The sequence below is a fragment of the Natator depressus genome, chromosome 5, assembly GCF_965152275.1.
Source record: "Natator depressus isolate rNatDep1 chromosome 5, rNatDep2.hap1, whole genome shotgun sequence".
Taxonomy (NCBI): domain Eukaryota; kingdom Metazoa; phylum Chordata; order Testudines; family Cheloniidae; genus Natator; species Natator depressus.
In genome coordinates, this window is record NC_134238.1 from 48,002,874 (window position 1) to 48,020,331 (window position 17,458).

General features: G+C 42.9%; 1 protein-coding gene across 7 annotated transcripts in view; it reads right to left on the reverse strand.

Annotated features, from left to right (window-relative positions):
- ARHGEF28 (Rho guanine nucleotide exchange factor 28) overlaps positions 1-17,458 on the reverse strand; it is a 192,943-nt gene that overhangs the window by 17,523 nt on the left and 157,962 nt on the right. For all 7 annotated transcript variants that reach the window (XM_074952735.1, XM_074952734.1, XM_074952733.1 and 4 more), the window contains 5 exons: positions 17,038-17,126; positions 13,518-13,556; positions 13,384-13,431; positions 9,749-10,237; positions 7,813-8,083 (listed from right to left, as the gene is read on the reverse strand). In XM_074952735.1, the coding sequence (XP_074808836.1) occupies positions 7,813-8,083; positions 9,749-10,237; positions 13,384-13,431; positions 13,518-13,556; positions 17,038-17,126 (936 nt within the window). The remainder of the gene's footprint in view (positions 1-7,812; positions 8,084-9,748; positions 10,238-13,383; positions 13,432-13,517; positions 13,557-17,037; positions 17,127-17,458) is intronic.

Sequence of the window (17,458 nt, forward strand, 5' to 3'; positions counted from 1 at the left end):
TAGAATGTGTTTAACACTATGTAATATAAAGTGAATATCACCTGATCATCATACTTATGTTAGTTTTACATGGTGTGGGCCCTGTGACTTCAACAGAATTACTCCTGATTTACACTAGTGTAAATTCTAATCATGCCCATTCAGTGCATTTTTAATTTCCTGGATGGAAAGCACACTGCAGAAAATGATATGTAAACATATCTCACTATGTCATATCTAATGTTAAGGTTATTAAAATCAACATATTACTAAATACTGCATCTTAAATACTAGGTTAAAGCAAGTGAAACTGGTTCACACTCTTTAAGAGTGGGCTCAACAAAACAATCATCAGTTTCTTTGCCTCAGGGAGCAACTTTTTAAAAGGATTTAAGAGTATCTAAAAGTATAAGAGACTTAAAAAAGGCAAACGGACTGGAAAAATAAAGGAAAACCTCCTCCTTGGATGGGGATAGAAAGTCTAATAATAGAGTTTGCAGTATTGGAGGCATGTTGGTCCCAGCATAAGAGATAAATGGTAAGTGAGGTAATATATTTTATTGGATCAACATCTGTTGGTAAAGCTTTGGAGCTACACAGAGCTCTTCTTCACGTCTGGGAAAGGTAGTCAGAGTGTCACAGGTAAATACAAGGTAAAACAGACTGTTAAGCATAACGAGTTAATACAAGTTGCAAGAGACCATTCAAGATGAAGTGAGCAATTAACACCTCTGCAGTCTTAGGACAAAGGAGGGTTAGTGGGCTACAGACTGGTGTAATAATTCATAAAACCAGTGTCTCTAGTGAGTCCATAATTTTTAATGTCTAGCAAAGTTGTGAATTTAAGTTCCCTGGCCTGGGACTCACCAGCTAGACTTCGAATGGTTCACCTGAGTCTCCCTCCAACATACTTTGCTCTTTTCTATCTAGAACACCTGAATATTTATGAGGCTACCTTGGTCAACTCACTAAAGGGATAATGCTGCAAGGGGCTGAATGCCCTTAGCTTGACTACAAGAGGAGTTAAGGGCACTCAGCACATCATAGGGTAAAGTGTACCCCTATTCAGAGGGGCGGCACAAAGCCTTAAATTGACTTAAAGCCCACTTTAGCACTACCTGGGGGAGCACAAGTGGAATTTAAGTGGTGCACAGGTCTTGAGCTGGCCCTCTGCACAGGAATGAATTTTAGCTAGGAGGCACTCAGCTCATGGTACACTACCCAATCCCTGAAAACATGTTTGTTGCAATAAAGCCAAGGGTTCCCACCACCATGGCTAGGCTTCTGTACTTTGAAATGATGGCTAAATTGGGCAATAATTTGAAAATGATCAAGATGCCACCGAGAGAGGAGCATTGTGAATATTTAAGCATGGGCGGTGGGTGGAGATCCCCTTCAGGGAGGCTAGCTCCTGGCTGCACCCCTTCTGCTTGTGCTGTCCCCCCCCTCACAGCCAGAGCCGTGAGACCCACTCCCCCCCCCCCCCCGCAGCTGGACCCACAAGCCCTTTCCCCTGCCACACCCAGAGGAGCCCCAAGTCCCCCACCTCGGCTAGGAGAGCCTTGGGCCAAATGCAGCCCTGAGCACCTCCCCCCACCCCATGGCCAAAAGAGCCCCGGGCCTGACAGAGCCCCCCACAGCCAAGCCACACCTTCCCAGAACCAAAGCCGCCCAGCAGGAAAAGCTCTTGTCTTTTCTCTTCTGGAAGAAGAACCTGAGCTTTTGATTTGCCCCATGCAGGTTCCGGGGTGGCTGGGGAGGCAGTATGTGTTATGCAGCTTCCCAGTGTTCACCAACAATCTCCCTGAAGTCCAGAGAGATTACTGAAGAACCCAGGAAGCTGAATAGCAGATACTGCCTCCTTGGCCACCTCGGAACCTTCACGGGGCATAATAATAAGCAAAAACTTCCACCAAACCCACAACCAGCATCCAGCAGCAGCAGCTGCGCCAGGGGAGGCTGAGCCTCCTGTGGCCTATTATACCTGCCACCCATGTCTATAAGCTAAATGAGAGGAGATGAATAATTGGTGCATCCATTCAAAATTGTCTCTGATCACTAAAGAAAACAACTCAAGATGTGAGGTTTTCATCCTTCCCCCAAAAAGGTGTTTTATGCTCTCAGAAGTGTCAGAATGAATAATAGTGAAAAACGTGTATAAGTAAAATGGTGTTATGAATGTTTTAATCTTTTGCTTGTTTGGAATGATATCAATAATTTTTGGCACATTCCCAAGAAATATTTATGTTATACTTTTCAGTACACCATACAGTACATGGACATATCTTGTGCTGAGATTGCAAAAAATAAAAAATCAAACTTCAATTTCCCCCCAGATTTATCCTTTGTACAGACTTCAATACAATTACTGGTACAGATAACATCTGAATAGAAAATACACTACAGCACCTTATATTGAAGCGTTCATATAAGACTTTAAAAGGGGTTCAAAGTGTACACATTAATCAAATCTAAGAGATAACGATTCAGTACTATGCATGGCTAAATCCTGAGGCATCATTGTGGATATGTACCCCGACACGTCAATTGAATTCCGGGAAGTAATTTATTCAATTCTCAACCTATCCAGACACAGAACTATATTTTCTTCCTCTTTCCAATTAGCTGAAGTAGGTAAATTATCTGCATGAAAGAAGACAACAACTACCCTAGAGCAGGGGTGGCCAACCTGTGGCTCCAGAGCCACATGTGGCTCTTCAGAGGTTAATATGCAGCTCCTTACCTAGGCACTGATTCTGGGGTGGAGCTATAGATGCTAACTTTCCAGTGTGCTTGGGGATGCTCACTGCTCACCCCTCTGCCCTACCCAAAGCCCTGCCCCCCCTCCACCCCTTCCCCTGAGCCTGCCATGCCCTCGCTCCTCCCCCACATAGCCTCCTGTGCATGTGAAACAGATGACGGCAGTGGGCGGGGGGGGGGGAGGCGGGGAAGTAGGCGCTGATTGTTAGGGGCTGCCGGCAGATGGGAGGCATTGGGGGCTGGGGAGTAGATATGGGGCTGCTGACGTATTACTGTGGCTCTTTGGCAATGTACATTGGTAAATTCTGGCTCCTTCTCAGGCTCAGGTTGGCCACCCCTGCCCTAGAGTATGAAGACACTTTTCTATCAATCATTTTCTTCCTTCTACTAAATGACTGTATGGGAACTAATGCCAGTTACAGCTTAAGGGAACTTGCCCTAGGTCTTTGGTAAGCGCTCTCTCGCAAACACACACGATTTGTAATTGTGTCAGCTATGTGAAGAAACCCTATGTCTTACCTTTTAAAATATTAATTCAGTATTATTCAGTAAAGAAATGTAGCTATTTTCATGTGGGTATATTTATAAAGTTAAATTGTGTGGCAGGTAATACACCATAGAAGATAGCATCATTAACTTTTTGTTAATATTTATAGGCATTAAATATCTTGTTTCTGAAAATTATTTCATATCTTATTTTTCCAGTATTCCTACATACTTATTACAAAACACTGAATAATGCAGTAAAAGCAATTGCCTAAATGCAGTCAATTGTTAAAATCGGAACTGTACATGCAATACAATTATTTGTGCATTGCCATTTCTAGTCAACTAGAAGCACAAAATATTCAACAGTTGTTTTTTTAATTCTATTTCCACTTACAATTATAACTTGTGTGTATTTTTTCCTCAGAGAATTATAAGAATTCACAATAGCTTTCAATAGAAATGGCTGAAAAATTCAAAACACCTTTCACAATTTTGTCAAAACTTTGAAAATTCAAAAAGTTTTCACTAACTCTTGTTTTCCTACATTTCTGATTGGATGATGTCATGGTTAAGAGCAATGGCACTTGTATTCCTCCTCCACGGTTAAGCAAGGGCACCCACTCTCAGGCTTCTGGCTCCCCAGCCAGCACCTCTTCTGGGCAGAGGCCTGTCTCTCTCTCTCTCTCCATCCTGACCAGGTTTTTCCCAGGCTGCAGAGTTTCCTACCTACACTCTGAGATCCCGAGCAAGCCAGACTGTTTAAGCAGGCCTCCTTTGCCTTCTTCTTAGAGGCTACAAACAGGGTAGTTACCCACAGTTGTTATGACCTGGCTCTTTCTAAGCAAGCACATTTATTCTTAAGGTAAAAGCATTACAGGAAAAGCATATTAAAAACAATTAAAAAAAACACCTAATAAGCTTACCAGAGATCACACCCTTCCCCCAAACTCCACAAAGACTCTGGTTGGTGTCAGTACTTCCAACTCTTCCCTAGAGGATTGGGCCCTCCCTTTGGACTGAACGTCCTGCCCATTTGCTGGATCAGAACCAAGGCCCCAAGTCAGTTTAAACTCAGTTTATTTATCCAAAAGTCCATTCTTTGTCTGCTGGTCTCTGGAGAAGCCAGTCTGAACCAGTATATGCAAGTCTCTCCAGGTGGTGGTGCCTCTCAGGAGGTTTTTACAATCTGAGTGAATTTGCCTAATCATACCCCATTGTTCTTAGTTCTTGGAAAGCTAAGGTCCCCCACCCCATGGAATGACATAGAATACCTGGCCCACAGTGATACATAAATTTAACACAGTAAGATTTAACTTAATTCAATGAGGTCTGTCCAAGATATTGCAGGATATTGCCATACCTGTCAGTCAGAATTTTGGAACACTACGGAGCAGAACTGACTTTATCCTGACGAGGTATCAGGAAATGTGTGCATATGATTAGAGATCTCCCTGAACTCTGCAAGTTTAACAAAATGCATGGGGGAAAAAATCAGTTTCCTGATATGAAATATCCACACAACTCAGCTTATTTTATGTTGGGTGATTTACTTCATTTCCATGTGCTGAGCCATTTGATTTTGCTTTAGAATGCCATCTGTCTTTCAGCAGAGAAGTTTAAAGTTCTTCTCATGCGGTACTCTGTGTACAGCAGCACATGGTGAATGACAGAGCGAGGCCTGAATCATTCAGACTCACGCAGTGTAGGACTGTAATACAAAATACCTTTCATCTGTTTTACAGACATTATAATGGAATATCATACAATATCTATTTGCGGGGTTCAACGCATCACCTGCTCTAGCAGTACACTATGGGTAACATTTTAAAAAGTGCCTATGTAACTTAGGAGCCCAAGGGCTTGTCTACACACAGAAGTTGCACCAGGATAACGTAAAATCAATTTAATCAAACCAGGGCAACTTTTGGCATGTATTCCCTTCTGTAGGTTTAATACTGGTTACATTGGTTCAGCTTGCACCTGCACATTTATCAATGCAAGCTAAATAAATTTCCATACATTTAATCCTGCATAAGTATTGACACACAGAGTTGCATTAGTTTAACTACATCAGAATAAAAATCACAGTTTTAGTTAAACTGGAACAACCTTGATCAGGCCTAGGTCATTTAGGCATTTTTGAAAATGTTACCCTGTATTAATAGGGCCCTACCAAATTCACCATCCATTTTGGTCACAGGACTTTAAAAATAGTAAATTTCATGATTTCAGCTATTTAAATCTGAAATATCACAGTGTTGTAATTGTAGGGTCTTGACCCAAAAAGGAGTTGAGGGGGAATCACAACGTTATGGGGCTGGGAGGGAAGGGGGGGGTTTGCAGTATTGCTACCCTTACTTTTGCACTGCTGCGGGCGGTGGTGCTGCCTTTGGAGCTGGGCAGCTGGAGAGTGGCGGCTGCTGGCATCGGGAGCCCAGCTCTGAAGGCAGAGCCACCACCAGGAGCAGCGCAGAAGTAAGGATGGCATGGTGTGGTATTACCACCCTTACTACTGCGCTGCTGCCTGCAGAGCTGGGCCCTCAGTCAGCAGCTGCCACTCTCCAGCCGCCCATCTCAAAAGGCAGCAGCACAGAAGGGTGGCATGGCATGGTATTGCCACCCGTACTTCTGCGCTGCTGCTGGCAGGGCGCTGCCTTCAGAGCTGGGCGCCCGCCTAACAGCCGCCGCTCTCTGACCGCCCAGCTCTGAAGGCAGCACAGAAGTAAGAGTGGCAATACTGTAATCCCCACTAAAATAATCTTGCAACCCCCCTGCAACTCCCTTTTGGGTCAGGACCCCCAGTTTGAGAAACGCTTGTCTCCCCTGTGAAATCTGTACAGTATAGGGTAAAAGCACACAAAAGACCAGATTTCATGGTCTGTGACATGTTTTTCATGGCTGTGAATTTGGTAGGGTCCTATGTATTAATAATTAAGCTGATTTGCTTTGTTACACAGTCTAAAACAGTTATAATGATCAGACTAAACTGGCCAATTTTTGATTATGATAGGGTGACTGATCATTATTGCTATATTGGAAGTAAGTGTGTTAAGGATAATGTTTGCTCAAGTAAGACTTGAGCTGATTCTCCTTTCATGCAAAAAAAAAGGGGAATTAAGGAGCCAACTCCTTGGTCAATGAAATTCTTGTTTGAGTAACAACTTTAAGATTTGTTTAAGATTTTCATTAATTTAAGATTATTTTCATTAATTTAAGATTAATGAAAATAACACTGTGCATATGCATGTTTTCAATTTTGATCACACTCAGCTCCGCTCTCCATTGTTTTTTTTTGCCCTGTTTTGAACATAACCCCTACACAGTTGGTTGTAGAAAGAGTGATCTTTCTGCACTGCCTTGAACCAGGCTCAGATCCAGTTCTCAGGATATTTTTATTCTTTGAGCTGGCAGGAGGTAATGTGTTCAGACCTCACCCAGTAATGCTAAATTGCCTTGTTTCACTTGGAATCACAGAAGTTAGTGATGAGGGTAAAAACCCTATTAGGTCATTTAATCGATTTCCCTGCCAGTGCCGGCTTGTCCCCTACGTCTATTAGATCTTATTTATTTCTTGGCTTTTTTTTACCAGGTTCATCAGAGTGCCTTACGAACTGTAATGAATCAATGAAGATACTAAATAAGACCAGAGCTGACACAGAACCTGAAGGCACCCCAGCTAGCTGCTTCCTTGAAAACTTGATACTTTGGAGTTTATCATTAACTTTTATTTAAATCCTTCAACAAGTTTTCAATCCATAGGACAATGCTTCTTGCTAAAGCTTGCCTGTATTGAGTGTGAGATTTCATGAAATAGTATCAACTGCAAGAACAGAATCCAAACATTTTATCTACAACTTTTCCTGCATCCAGTAATTTTGCATTTTGGGAGCAGGAATGGGCGTAATCAAGGTCATACAGTAAGAGCTATTCTTCACTAACTCATACTACTTATTTTTCAAGATTCCTTTACTCTCTGAAGTTATGTGCTTTTCTTTCCATGATTAAGGTGAGTCTTTCAATGCCATTCTCAGTGGATCCTCAATGAGGTCCTGAAGCAAAGGATATGTTCAAGGATTACTCTAAGCACTAATCATCAGTTAGCAGTTATAAATTAAAATCTGTTCCGACTGAGAAATTTCAAGTATTGAACAGGAAGTTTCTTGCAGTAGCAACTTGTCTGCAGCCTTGATATTTTACACAGTAATGTGAAATGCAAGCAAACCTTAGCGTGTTGAAAAAAGGCCTTGATTTGGTGACACACAGGATAGCTTTCGCAAAGACTGAGTTATTCATCTATTTTTGTTCCATTCCTCTGACTTCCTTTTCTCCTCTCCTGTCAGTCAGCGTAATAGAGTTGTCTCAGTAAAATCTACTGTATGAACAACTCTTCTCACACATCACAATCAAATCGTGATCAAGTATCAGCCATGCGTCCATTGGCACACACACAACAACTCACCACTGCAATATTATTAGTGTTCGTTTTTACTACAGAATCGCCTTCATTTTTTAGGAATAATCCCTCTGAGAGGTGATGGATTGCCTGTTTTGTCTATTAGATACAGATTTAAGGTGTTTAATTACCATTATTACAAGCATCCTTGTTGCTTTTGCAGGAGGAGGATACCTGATGGCAGGGAGCAGTAGATTTCCAGAGTTCATTGGTGATGGCTGGTTGATTTTCACTAGTCCTGGTTATATCTGAATTGGTGACGTTTATCCCATATACACCATCCTGGTACACTAGAGATGGATTTGATTTGTTGAGACTGTTTAGTGACATCTGTACTAAAGTTTCATTTATGAAGAATGAATTTTCAGCCCTTAAGCTCTCCGATTGATTATGTCCCATTATCTGAACAAGAGAAAACAAGGAAAACATGTAGCTAACCACTTCACCTTTGCCTAACATCATCAGTCCCCTTCTTATACTAGCTGCCAGTAAGGGTGAAATTCATAACAAATGCCCACTTTATTCATCAGGAACACATTAAGCCGGTTGTGTTGTATAAGAATAATCAGCAAGAGTCTGCTAAATAATATCTCAGCTCCATTCATAATACAAGAAAACAAATCAATGTTTGCCAAATGGGAAACAACAAAGGGCCAGATCCGGGGAGGAGCTGAGCTTTTGCTGTTCACTTTGAAGGGGTTAAACTCTGTCCCTCTGCTCAACATTGGACCATGTCACTTAGAAAGAAGGAGCAGAAATGGCAAGATAACCACTCCAGTTGCAAATTCATAGAAGCTTTTAAAAAGTCATCAGTGTCTTCTTTTCAAGCAGATCTTGAGAGTGTCATTCTTTCAACAGGCAGAGGGGGTTTGTTAATACATGAGGCCACCACTGAGATAGCCTTCGGGGACAAAGACTGAATTTCAGCCTTGCAATGAGGAGCTTATAGCTTTTAGTTAAAGGAATGGGAAGCAGGAACTTGATACTGGGGGCTCCCTAGACCGCTCTGGTGTTCCTCTCTCTCCATCACAGTCTGTTAGCATTTCTCCCACCCATTAAAACATTCAAATAGACACCCCCACTCCCTCCATTACAGTTGATGGACAGACTCTTTTTGTCATCCCTTTTAATAAGTCCTACCCAGTGAACCAACGTGCATTAGAAACTGAAATACTCTCCAGCTGCACCAGTGCTCAGACTGGTAACTATACAGATTTACTCACATTCACACTGCTTTCACCAAGGTTAGATCAAATAGGGAGGTGAGTGGAAGGAGGCCCTCACTCACCTCTTACTTTGAGCGCCGGCCTGGACCGAGCCTCAGCTGGGGCTGGTCAGGGACATATGTGATTTCCCGACAACTTTTCACTCTCTTGCCCCCAACTCCCAGGACTGTTGGGGGCGGGAATTTGGTTCCCTGCATAGCTCAGAGCAGTCTCAGAGATTCTGCAAATTGTGTCAACTGACAATGGCCCCCACCAGGCCTTTATACCATCAAGGTTTGCTGGCCTGAAGCACAACCCCTCCTGCCCGCATCTGAGATGCTGCTTGTGAGAGAGGGTGACACAGAGCAGGTTTTATACCCGCCAGGGATTCCCACACTGGGGAAAGCCCCAGCTGCTCACTTGAGCCAGCACTGTTGCAAAGGGACTGGAGCAACTATTGAGGATCTGTCCCTTAGAAGTTTCTAGACAGTCTGCACCCCACACATGGATATAGCCTTCCTCTGAGAAACAGGGGTGTTCTCTTGCTCCAGAAAACTAAACATTTTCCCAACTATTTAATGGGAAAGCAGAAGTGGTTGAGTAAAATGTGGACATGATGATTCTTTCTATTTCCTCATGTTTATACCCATGGGCCGAGTGTCATTCTGCAGCGCTCCCAGCCTTTGGGAAACCCTTGGATGCTTCTGAAGCTAGGTCTCATACACACCAACTCAATACGTTGCCAAGTGAAGTATCAGATTTGTCTCAGAAAAAACTTTCTGCAATTTCAGCATCTTAAGGGTAGGTCACTATAATAATATAGACTGGCTTAGGGTAAAATTATTGAAGGGAAATCATGTACCTCATTGCTCCCTGAAGATGGAAATGCTACAGGCAGACTGCTCTGGCGGCTGTGTTTCCAGTGCCACAATATCTTTTGTTGCATCTTCACGTTATCTCTTTCCTTTTCCACCATCCTCTGGCCCTCCCTAAGCCTTTCCAGGTTCTGCTGGAACTCCTGCAGCTGAAGCTCCAGTTCTCCCCGGTTCTGATGAAGAAGCTGTTCCTGACATAGGCAATCTCTCTCCCTCTCCTGCAGCTGATTCTCTCTTATCTCCTGCTCCCGTTGCTGCTGGTCACACTCGCGGGACCAACGCTGCTGCTCCTGTTGAAACTGTTGCTGAAGTTTGTGTATATTTGCCAGTTCTTCCCTTTGTTTTTCCAAATTTCGGTATTTTTCCTGGTCTAGCAGTAGGTTTCCACGAGAACTGTGACCCCGACTGGTCCTTTCATGCTCTTGCAGTACTATCTTATGGATCTCCACATGGCTGTCCTGGATGGTTAAGGCTGCCTAGTCACCAAAACCAAATATTAATTTCCACCTGGTTTTGAATTTTTTTAATAAACATTATGTAAAAATATTACTATTTTCCTTAAGCGTCAGCACTCAAGTGCTTCTTTGGAGTCTATTCATCATGAACCTAAGAACAGCCATACTGGCTCAGACCAAAGGTCCATCTAGCCCAGTATCCTGTCTTCCGACAGTGGCCAGTGCCAAGTGCCCCAGAGGGAATGAACAGGTAATCATCAAGTGATCCATCCCCTGTCACTCAGTCCCAGCTTCTGGCAAACATAGGCTAGGGACACCATCCCTGCCCATCCTGGCTAATAGCCATTGATGGACCTACCCTTCATGAATTTATCTAGTTCTTTTTTGAACCCTGTTATAGTCTTGGCCTTCACAACATCCTCTGGCAAGGAGTTCCACAGGTTGAGTGTGCGTTGTGTGAAGAAATGCTTCCTTTTGTTTGTTTTAAACCTGCTGCCTATTAAAAGTACAGAATTCTGTATTCATGCATGTTCTGAGAGACATTTTGTAATGAACTGAATCATTTCACTCTTTTTCAGGGACTTTCTAGTTAGTGATGAATATTATCATCTCATTTTTATATTACAGCCATGCCCAGAAACCCAAATTAGGATCAGGGCCTCATTGTTCTAGATACTATATTGTAATAATAACAATAAAGAGAAAGAGCTTATGCAGATAAACCTGAAATGCAGCTTTTCATCAGTAGATTTCGAAGAGCCTTACAAAAGGAGGTCAGTATCTTCATCCCCATTTTACAGATAGGGAAACTGAGTCACAGAGTCACAGACTTGCCCAAGGTTGCCCAGCAGGCCAGTGGCAGAGTGAGGAATAGACCCCAGGTCTCCTGAGTCCCAGTCGAGTGCTCTATCCAGTAGGCCACACAATCCTTGTCTCAAAACAGCTCACAGAGAAAAAGGATGGTTCAGTGGTTAGGGCACTAGCCTAGAACTTCGGAGATCTGGGTTCAAGTCCCTGCTCTGCCACAGACTTCTTGTGTGCCCTTGGGCAAGTCACTTAGCCTTTCTGTGCCTCAGTTCTCTCATTGTAAAATGGGGACATACAGCACTTCCCTATCTCACAGGAGTGTTGTGAGGATAACTACATTAATGACTGTGGATGAGGTCCACATAAGTACATAGATGAAAAAAGCCCTGTTTATTTTGTTATAGAGTAACTACTTCTTTCACTAAGAGTTGTACTTAAGCAATTAAGCAACACACTGCATTGGGGCTGGTGCGGCTAAGGGAATCCATTCCAGCAGGAATCATCTGAGGCTTCCAAGTGACTCCATTATAATTCCTGGCTCTTGCTTACTATATTGGCTTAGCTGCATGGCCTAGTTTGGAAGATGGGGAGGGCCATGGTTCTCTCTCCTTGCTCCTCTCTGCTCCATATGGTTGCTACTACAACAGAAGTAAACTATCATAGTTCTTAACATTAGGGAGAGATTATGGCTGGCCTCTGTGCGGAAATTTAAGGGGTGGCAAGATCACAGTGCCCTCACCCAGGAACATTCACCCACTGCCAGGCCCGATCTGGGTCTACAATACTGAAGTTGTAGAAATGATAAACTAATTAACTATCAATTTCGTATTTTGCCAAACTATTGTATTTTGAAATTTTTAGGGAAGGAAATTCTTTAGCCATTAGATAAAATAGATAGATACTCTGACAAGTGGGAAAAGATCAGTTGCTCTGCCTGCCCATAAATGCCCTAAATCTTATAATAAATGACAACAGAACTGTGCATGTATATAGGGCTGCTCATTCAAAAGTATCAGGCCTGGTCTACACTTAAAAATTAGATCCACCTAACTATAAAAGCAGCAAAGAGTCCTGTGGCACCTTGTAGTCTAACAGACATATTGGAGCATAAGCTTTCGTGGGTGAATACCCACTTCGTCGGTTGCATGTAGACTCAGGACTGTGATAAATTTCGAGCCCTGATTGCCATGGACAGGTTGACAAAGCCCCCAGTGTAGATACAGCTAGGTCGATGGAAGAATTCTTCCACCAACCTAGTTACTGCATCTTGGAGATATGGATTAACCTCATCAACAGAAAAAGCTTTCCACTGCTGCAGGACGTGTCTACTGCCATGCAGATGCTTGTGGAGTAGACAGCTATGCCACTGTCGCGCTTGTAAATTATAAGTAACCTCAGATACTTTACAAACAGTAATTAATTAGGCCTCACAACACCATTGAATGAAGCCAAGCAATTATTAGCGCCGGTCCAAATCTTTGGACTGAAAAATTTCCTATGGGAAAATGTGGTTTTATCAGAATTAAAATTTTTCATGGGAAACGTCATTTTTAATTTTTTTTCAATTTTTCTTCAACAAAAAAAATTTCATTTCAAAATGTCAAAAATGTGTCATTCTGATTGTAAATGTCAACATTTTGTGTTTCAAAGTTTCTGAATCAAAATTTTTCAGAACTTTTCCTTCCAGCAAAATTTTTGATATTTCAACGTTTTGTCTTGATGTGAGATGAAAACTAATGTTGAAAGACGGGATTTTTCTGTGGGATGGAAATTCCACTTTTTGACCAGTTTGGGTAATTGTACCCTGTTTACAGTTATGAGGTTAAATAATATAGCCAAGATCATACAGCTGGCAACAGAACCTAGAAGTCCAACTCCCAGCAGGTTACTCTACGCATTAGACAAAAACTGTTCAAAGTCTTGGCTTTGTTGTTAGGAGTCAGGAATCTATTATGCAAGAGCTATCTGTGCAATTTACATAATCTGGGGAGTGTTTTAATTTAAATATCCAAATTTTCCAAGATTCTGAATGGTATCTGGAAAGGAGATAAGGTGCAATTTGACTGATTAGTTTAGATCCTCCATCTTATTTTCTCCACAGCCTTTTGGATTGTACACGCCTCTCCTGGAAAAAGTTTTCCAAAGAAGTATTCTTCTGAATTCTTGGAAGGAGAATATCATTGTAGCATAATATAAACCAACACGTGTTATATTACTTTATTATTTAAATTACGCAACAGTAAAAAGTCAATAGATTGTGACATGGTGACAGTGTCTGAAAGTAGGGGAAGATAAAGAAACTTTTTCTTAAGGGAAACATTAATAGATGTATTACTGTACGAAGTTAACAGAGTACTCACCTGTATGCTGTACAAGAGGCGGGTTAAATTCTGGATTGCTTGTACAATCTGGAAAATAAGAGAAGGATTTTCAAAACTATGAAAACTATAAAGTTTAACTAAATAATACGTTCATATTTGGACTTCATACTCACCTCAGTCGGTGTAGAACCTGAGAAATTCATGCGTTCTACCTACAATAAATGTAAATACATATAGCTGTGAATATCTGTTATAAACTTTGAAATAGGATATTCTAGATAATGTTTTTTCCTAGCCCAAATACTCATATTGCTAACTCATGCAATACTAAGTCAAACCTTTTTATGTGTCATGTGACAAAAGACAGAAACAGTAATCTATGAAGACTAATAATTCACCAACACCAGAAATTACTTGGAAATCACTAGCGATCCCAAGGACAACTGTAAAAACAAAAGTATTTCATCCACAATTTTAATCCCCACGTGGACAACTCCTGCAGAGAAATTATATTTCCATTAACACTTTGTTTCCTTGACAATTTTGCAAATACAGTATCCTGATTACAGTATGTACAATAGAGTGACTTGTGTTACTTACAGTCAGTTGTAACAGATTTCTGAAGAACCACAAGCTATGTACTAACACAGCAAGAAACCACAACAGGGTTTATATTACCAAACTAGGGTGAATGCCTTCGATGTGTTATGAGGCATGAAGCAGAAGGGTGAGTGCATTCAGCCTCCTGAAAGGGACATCAATAGCCTACTAATATGCATCCTGTCAAAGCTTGTTGCTATTAGAGCCGGGTCATTAATTCTACATTTCATTTTTTTCTAAGAACCTTTTTAAAATTTGGGAGTAAGGGTGTGAGTGGGGGTGGAGAAGTTACCCACAATCCTTCTATCATGAAAAACAGCGCCTATGAGAAGGATGAGGAAAAACAAATAGAGAAAAAGCCAAACACAATCCTTGCTAGACTACTTTGAATACACTTGCTATGTGGTCACTGTTACGCTGTTTTTGGTTGCCTAGAATATCTGGACTCTCTCTCACTTCTCCATGACAACAGCAGAATCTTCAACAGCACTTTGTGGACCAAAACTCACTGCTGATCTTACTTTCTATTATAAAGAGTAAATCAGGGGCTTAATTTAGTTTTGATAACCACAAGTGATGACGGAAAGGCCACAAGCTGCTGCTGAGAATGCAGCCAAGATCAAGGGAGAAGTGGAAACATTAAACTTGATACATTTTCCCCTTCCCTTTCCCTCTCCATCTTTTCTGTCTTCCCTCCCCACTGTAAACACTTTAGCTGAAAAGCTGCTCCTTTAGTGCTGCTCAGCTCTGCAGCAGATTCCCTGCTGAAGTCCCAATGCGGCAGGAGCACTAAAAAATGGAACAGCTGCTGCCAGCCCTTGTGGCCCGGTTGCAGAGCTGAGTAGCACTGAAGAAGAAGCTGGGCTGCTTTGCTTGAAGTTGCAGTGGGAAAGAGGGGGACCATGAGGCAGCGAAAGGGAGACAAGGAGGAGGGAAGGGGAAAGAGAAGGACAGGAGAGAAGGCTGGCACAGAAGGCAGGGCAGAGGGGGATTGCTATAAAATCCTACAGGTCTTATGTTAAATGGAGTGTCTATGGGGGAAAAGATGACCAACCATTCTCCCTTATTTATTCTTATTAAACCTTTTAAATTCCATATGATGGGCATGAGATGGAACTGAGATCACAGCTGTGCCCGGCTGGCAGCTGACATCACTAAAAAGTGCCGAATGGGCCAATCAGAACATAGCATTGGACAATCAGTGCCCATTACCATCCTCTAAGACAGTGGTTTTCAAACCGTGGATCGCGACCCAGTACTGGGTCACAGAATGTAAGGCACTGGGTTGCAGCAGCTCTGGTCAGCACCGTCAACTGGGCCGTTAAAAGTCCCATTGGTGGTGCTGCCCGGCTAAAGCAGGCTAGTCCCTACCTGTTCGGACACCTTGCTGTGCCCTGGAAGTGGCCAGCAGCAGGTTTGGCTCCTTGGCGAGGGGGCCACGGGGCTCTGTGTGCTGCCCCTGCCCCGAGCACTGGCTCCGCACTCCCATTGACCAGTTCCCAGCCAATGGGAGATGGGGAGGCGGTGCCTGCAGGTAAGAGCTGCGTGGAGCCACTTACGTACCTCCGTCTAGGAGCTGGACCTGCTGCTGGCTGCTTCCAGGGCACAGCATAGTCCGTAGTGTCAGGACAGGCAGGAAGCCTGCCTTAGCACCCCTGCTGAGCCGCTGACTGGGAGCCACCTGAGGTAAGCCGGTGCCCCAACCCCGTGCCCCAACCCCTGGCCCCATCCCTGAGCCCCCCTCGACCCAGATCCCCCTCCTGCACCCCAAACCCCTCATCCCCGGCCCCACCCCAGAGCCTGCATCCCCAGCTCAGAGCCTTGACCCCCTCCCACACCCCAACCCACTGCCCCAGCCCTGAGCCCCTCGTACACCCCAAACCCCCCAGCTCTGTTGGATCCTGGGCATCAACAATTTTCTTCAACTGGGTCACCAGAAAAAAAGCTTGAAAACCACTGCTCTAAGAAAGGTTTGAGAACATCGGCTGCCCTTGAAATCCCTTGTCTCTTCTCTTGTGTGTGCTTGCTCTGCCACCTCCTGGTGGTTGATTTACTACAAAGCAAGAAACTAGTTCCCAGCTGTTTTGCCTTGGAAGCCCCAAGTCTGCAATGGGTCTGAATGTGTCTCCTCAAACCCCAGGTGGGATTGGTGCATCTCACCTAGTTTTTGTCCATTCTCTCTCACTTTTACCCCTCTGGTCTCTTTTTTCTTTTTTGTCTTTCCCTGCCATTTCTAAGCATTTTTACAATTTTGCTTTCCATTTTAAAGATTTCCCCCCCATCTTTCTCTCTCTCTCCCTCTTTCCCCTTTTTCTGCTTCTCTGTAAAGCTCCCAGTTTGCCCCTTCTCTCTATAGGAAGGCCTTAGTTTTTGCCCAATTTTAACTGTAACTAACTTTCCTGTTCTAACTTTCTGAAAAAGCATCTTGCTGCTGCCTGAAATGTTTCGTATGTATGCTCCATTAGGGAGAGATTTTTGAGTCCAACAGTTTGGAATTAATTGCATGAGTTGTTTAAAGAGTTAAGGGATTTTGAAATATTGGTAGTTTCTCTTATTTTGAAATTGTTCTGTTTTGTGTCCACTTAAAATTCAACAGTGACTTGTTGTAAGAACACCAAGTCTGTTTTATATGGGAGTTGGTAGTGAGGTGAAAGTCACCGGACAGCCAGCACAAGTCCTATTTGTGCCATCAGAGATCTATTCCATGCAGGGGCTTTCACTATCATGTGTCAGAGAGGGGAGTGGAGGGAGTGCCATTATCTGCCCAACATAGGTTGGTGTTAAGTAGCGGGTCAGGATGGATCCAGGAACCTTAACATTGCACAAGTGGCTCAGAGCGGCCGTGCAGCTGCTACTCCAAGCCCACAGGCTTGTAAGGCTGTCACAGTTAGTTACAGTGACCCAGTGACCTTCATTTCTTTATTTGGGCTTAATAAAATGCACCCATCCAGTGCTGTGAGCACAGATACAGTCCTTAAATACCACATTATTACTATTTATTTATCTGCTCTGCAGGAACCTCCAGTCTGGATTGCAGCGCCCATTGGGGTGGGTGCTATACAAACACACAGGAAGATAGATCATTTACAGTACCTTATCCCCCATCAGAGAGCCTGCCTCTTCATTCACGGCATGACAAATCCTGGGACTGAAGTCACAAGATTCTTCGTCTCTTTTCATTTCTGTAATTAGTGATGAAAACCCCAACAAAATGTGCGGGGTGGAGAAAAATAAGAAAAATGCTAAACATTACACGGTACACTGCTTTTCTGAATAGAGAAACAAACAGCACAGTGTGTGTTAAACCTACAGTATGCTGAAATTACAGATTTACATAAATTGCCCCCAACCCATATATAGATGCTGATGAGAAAATACAATCATGAGAGAAAAAGTGGCATTTCTTCCTTTTCTATCTCAAAAAATAAGAAATGCCCAACTTGCAAAAAAAAAAACAAAAAAAAAACAACAACCCCCAACAAACACATTATGAAATAAATATAGCTGGAACTTT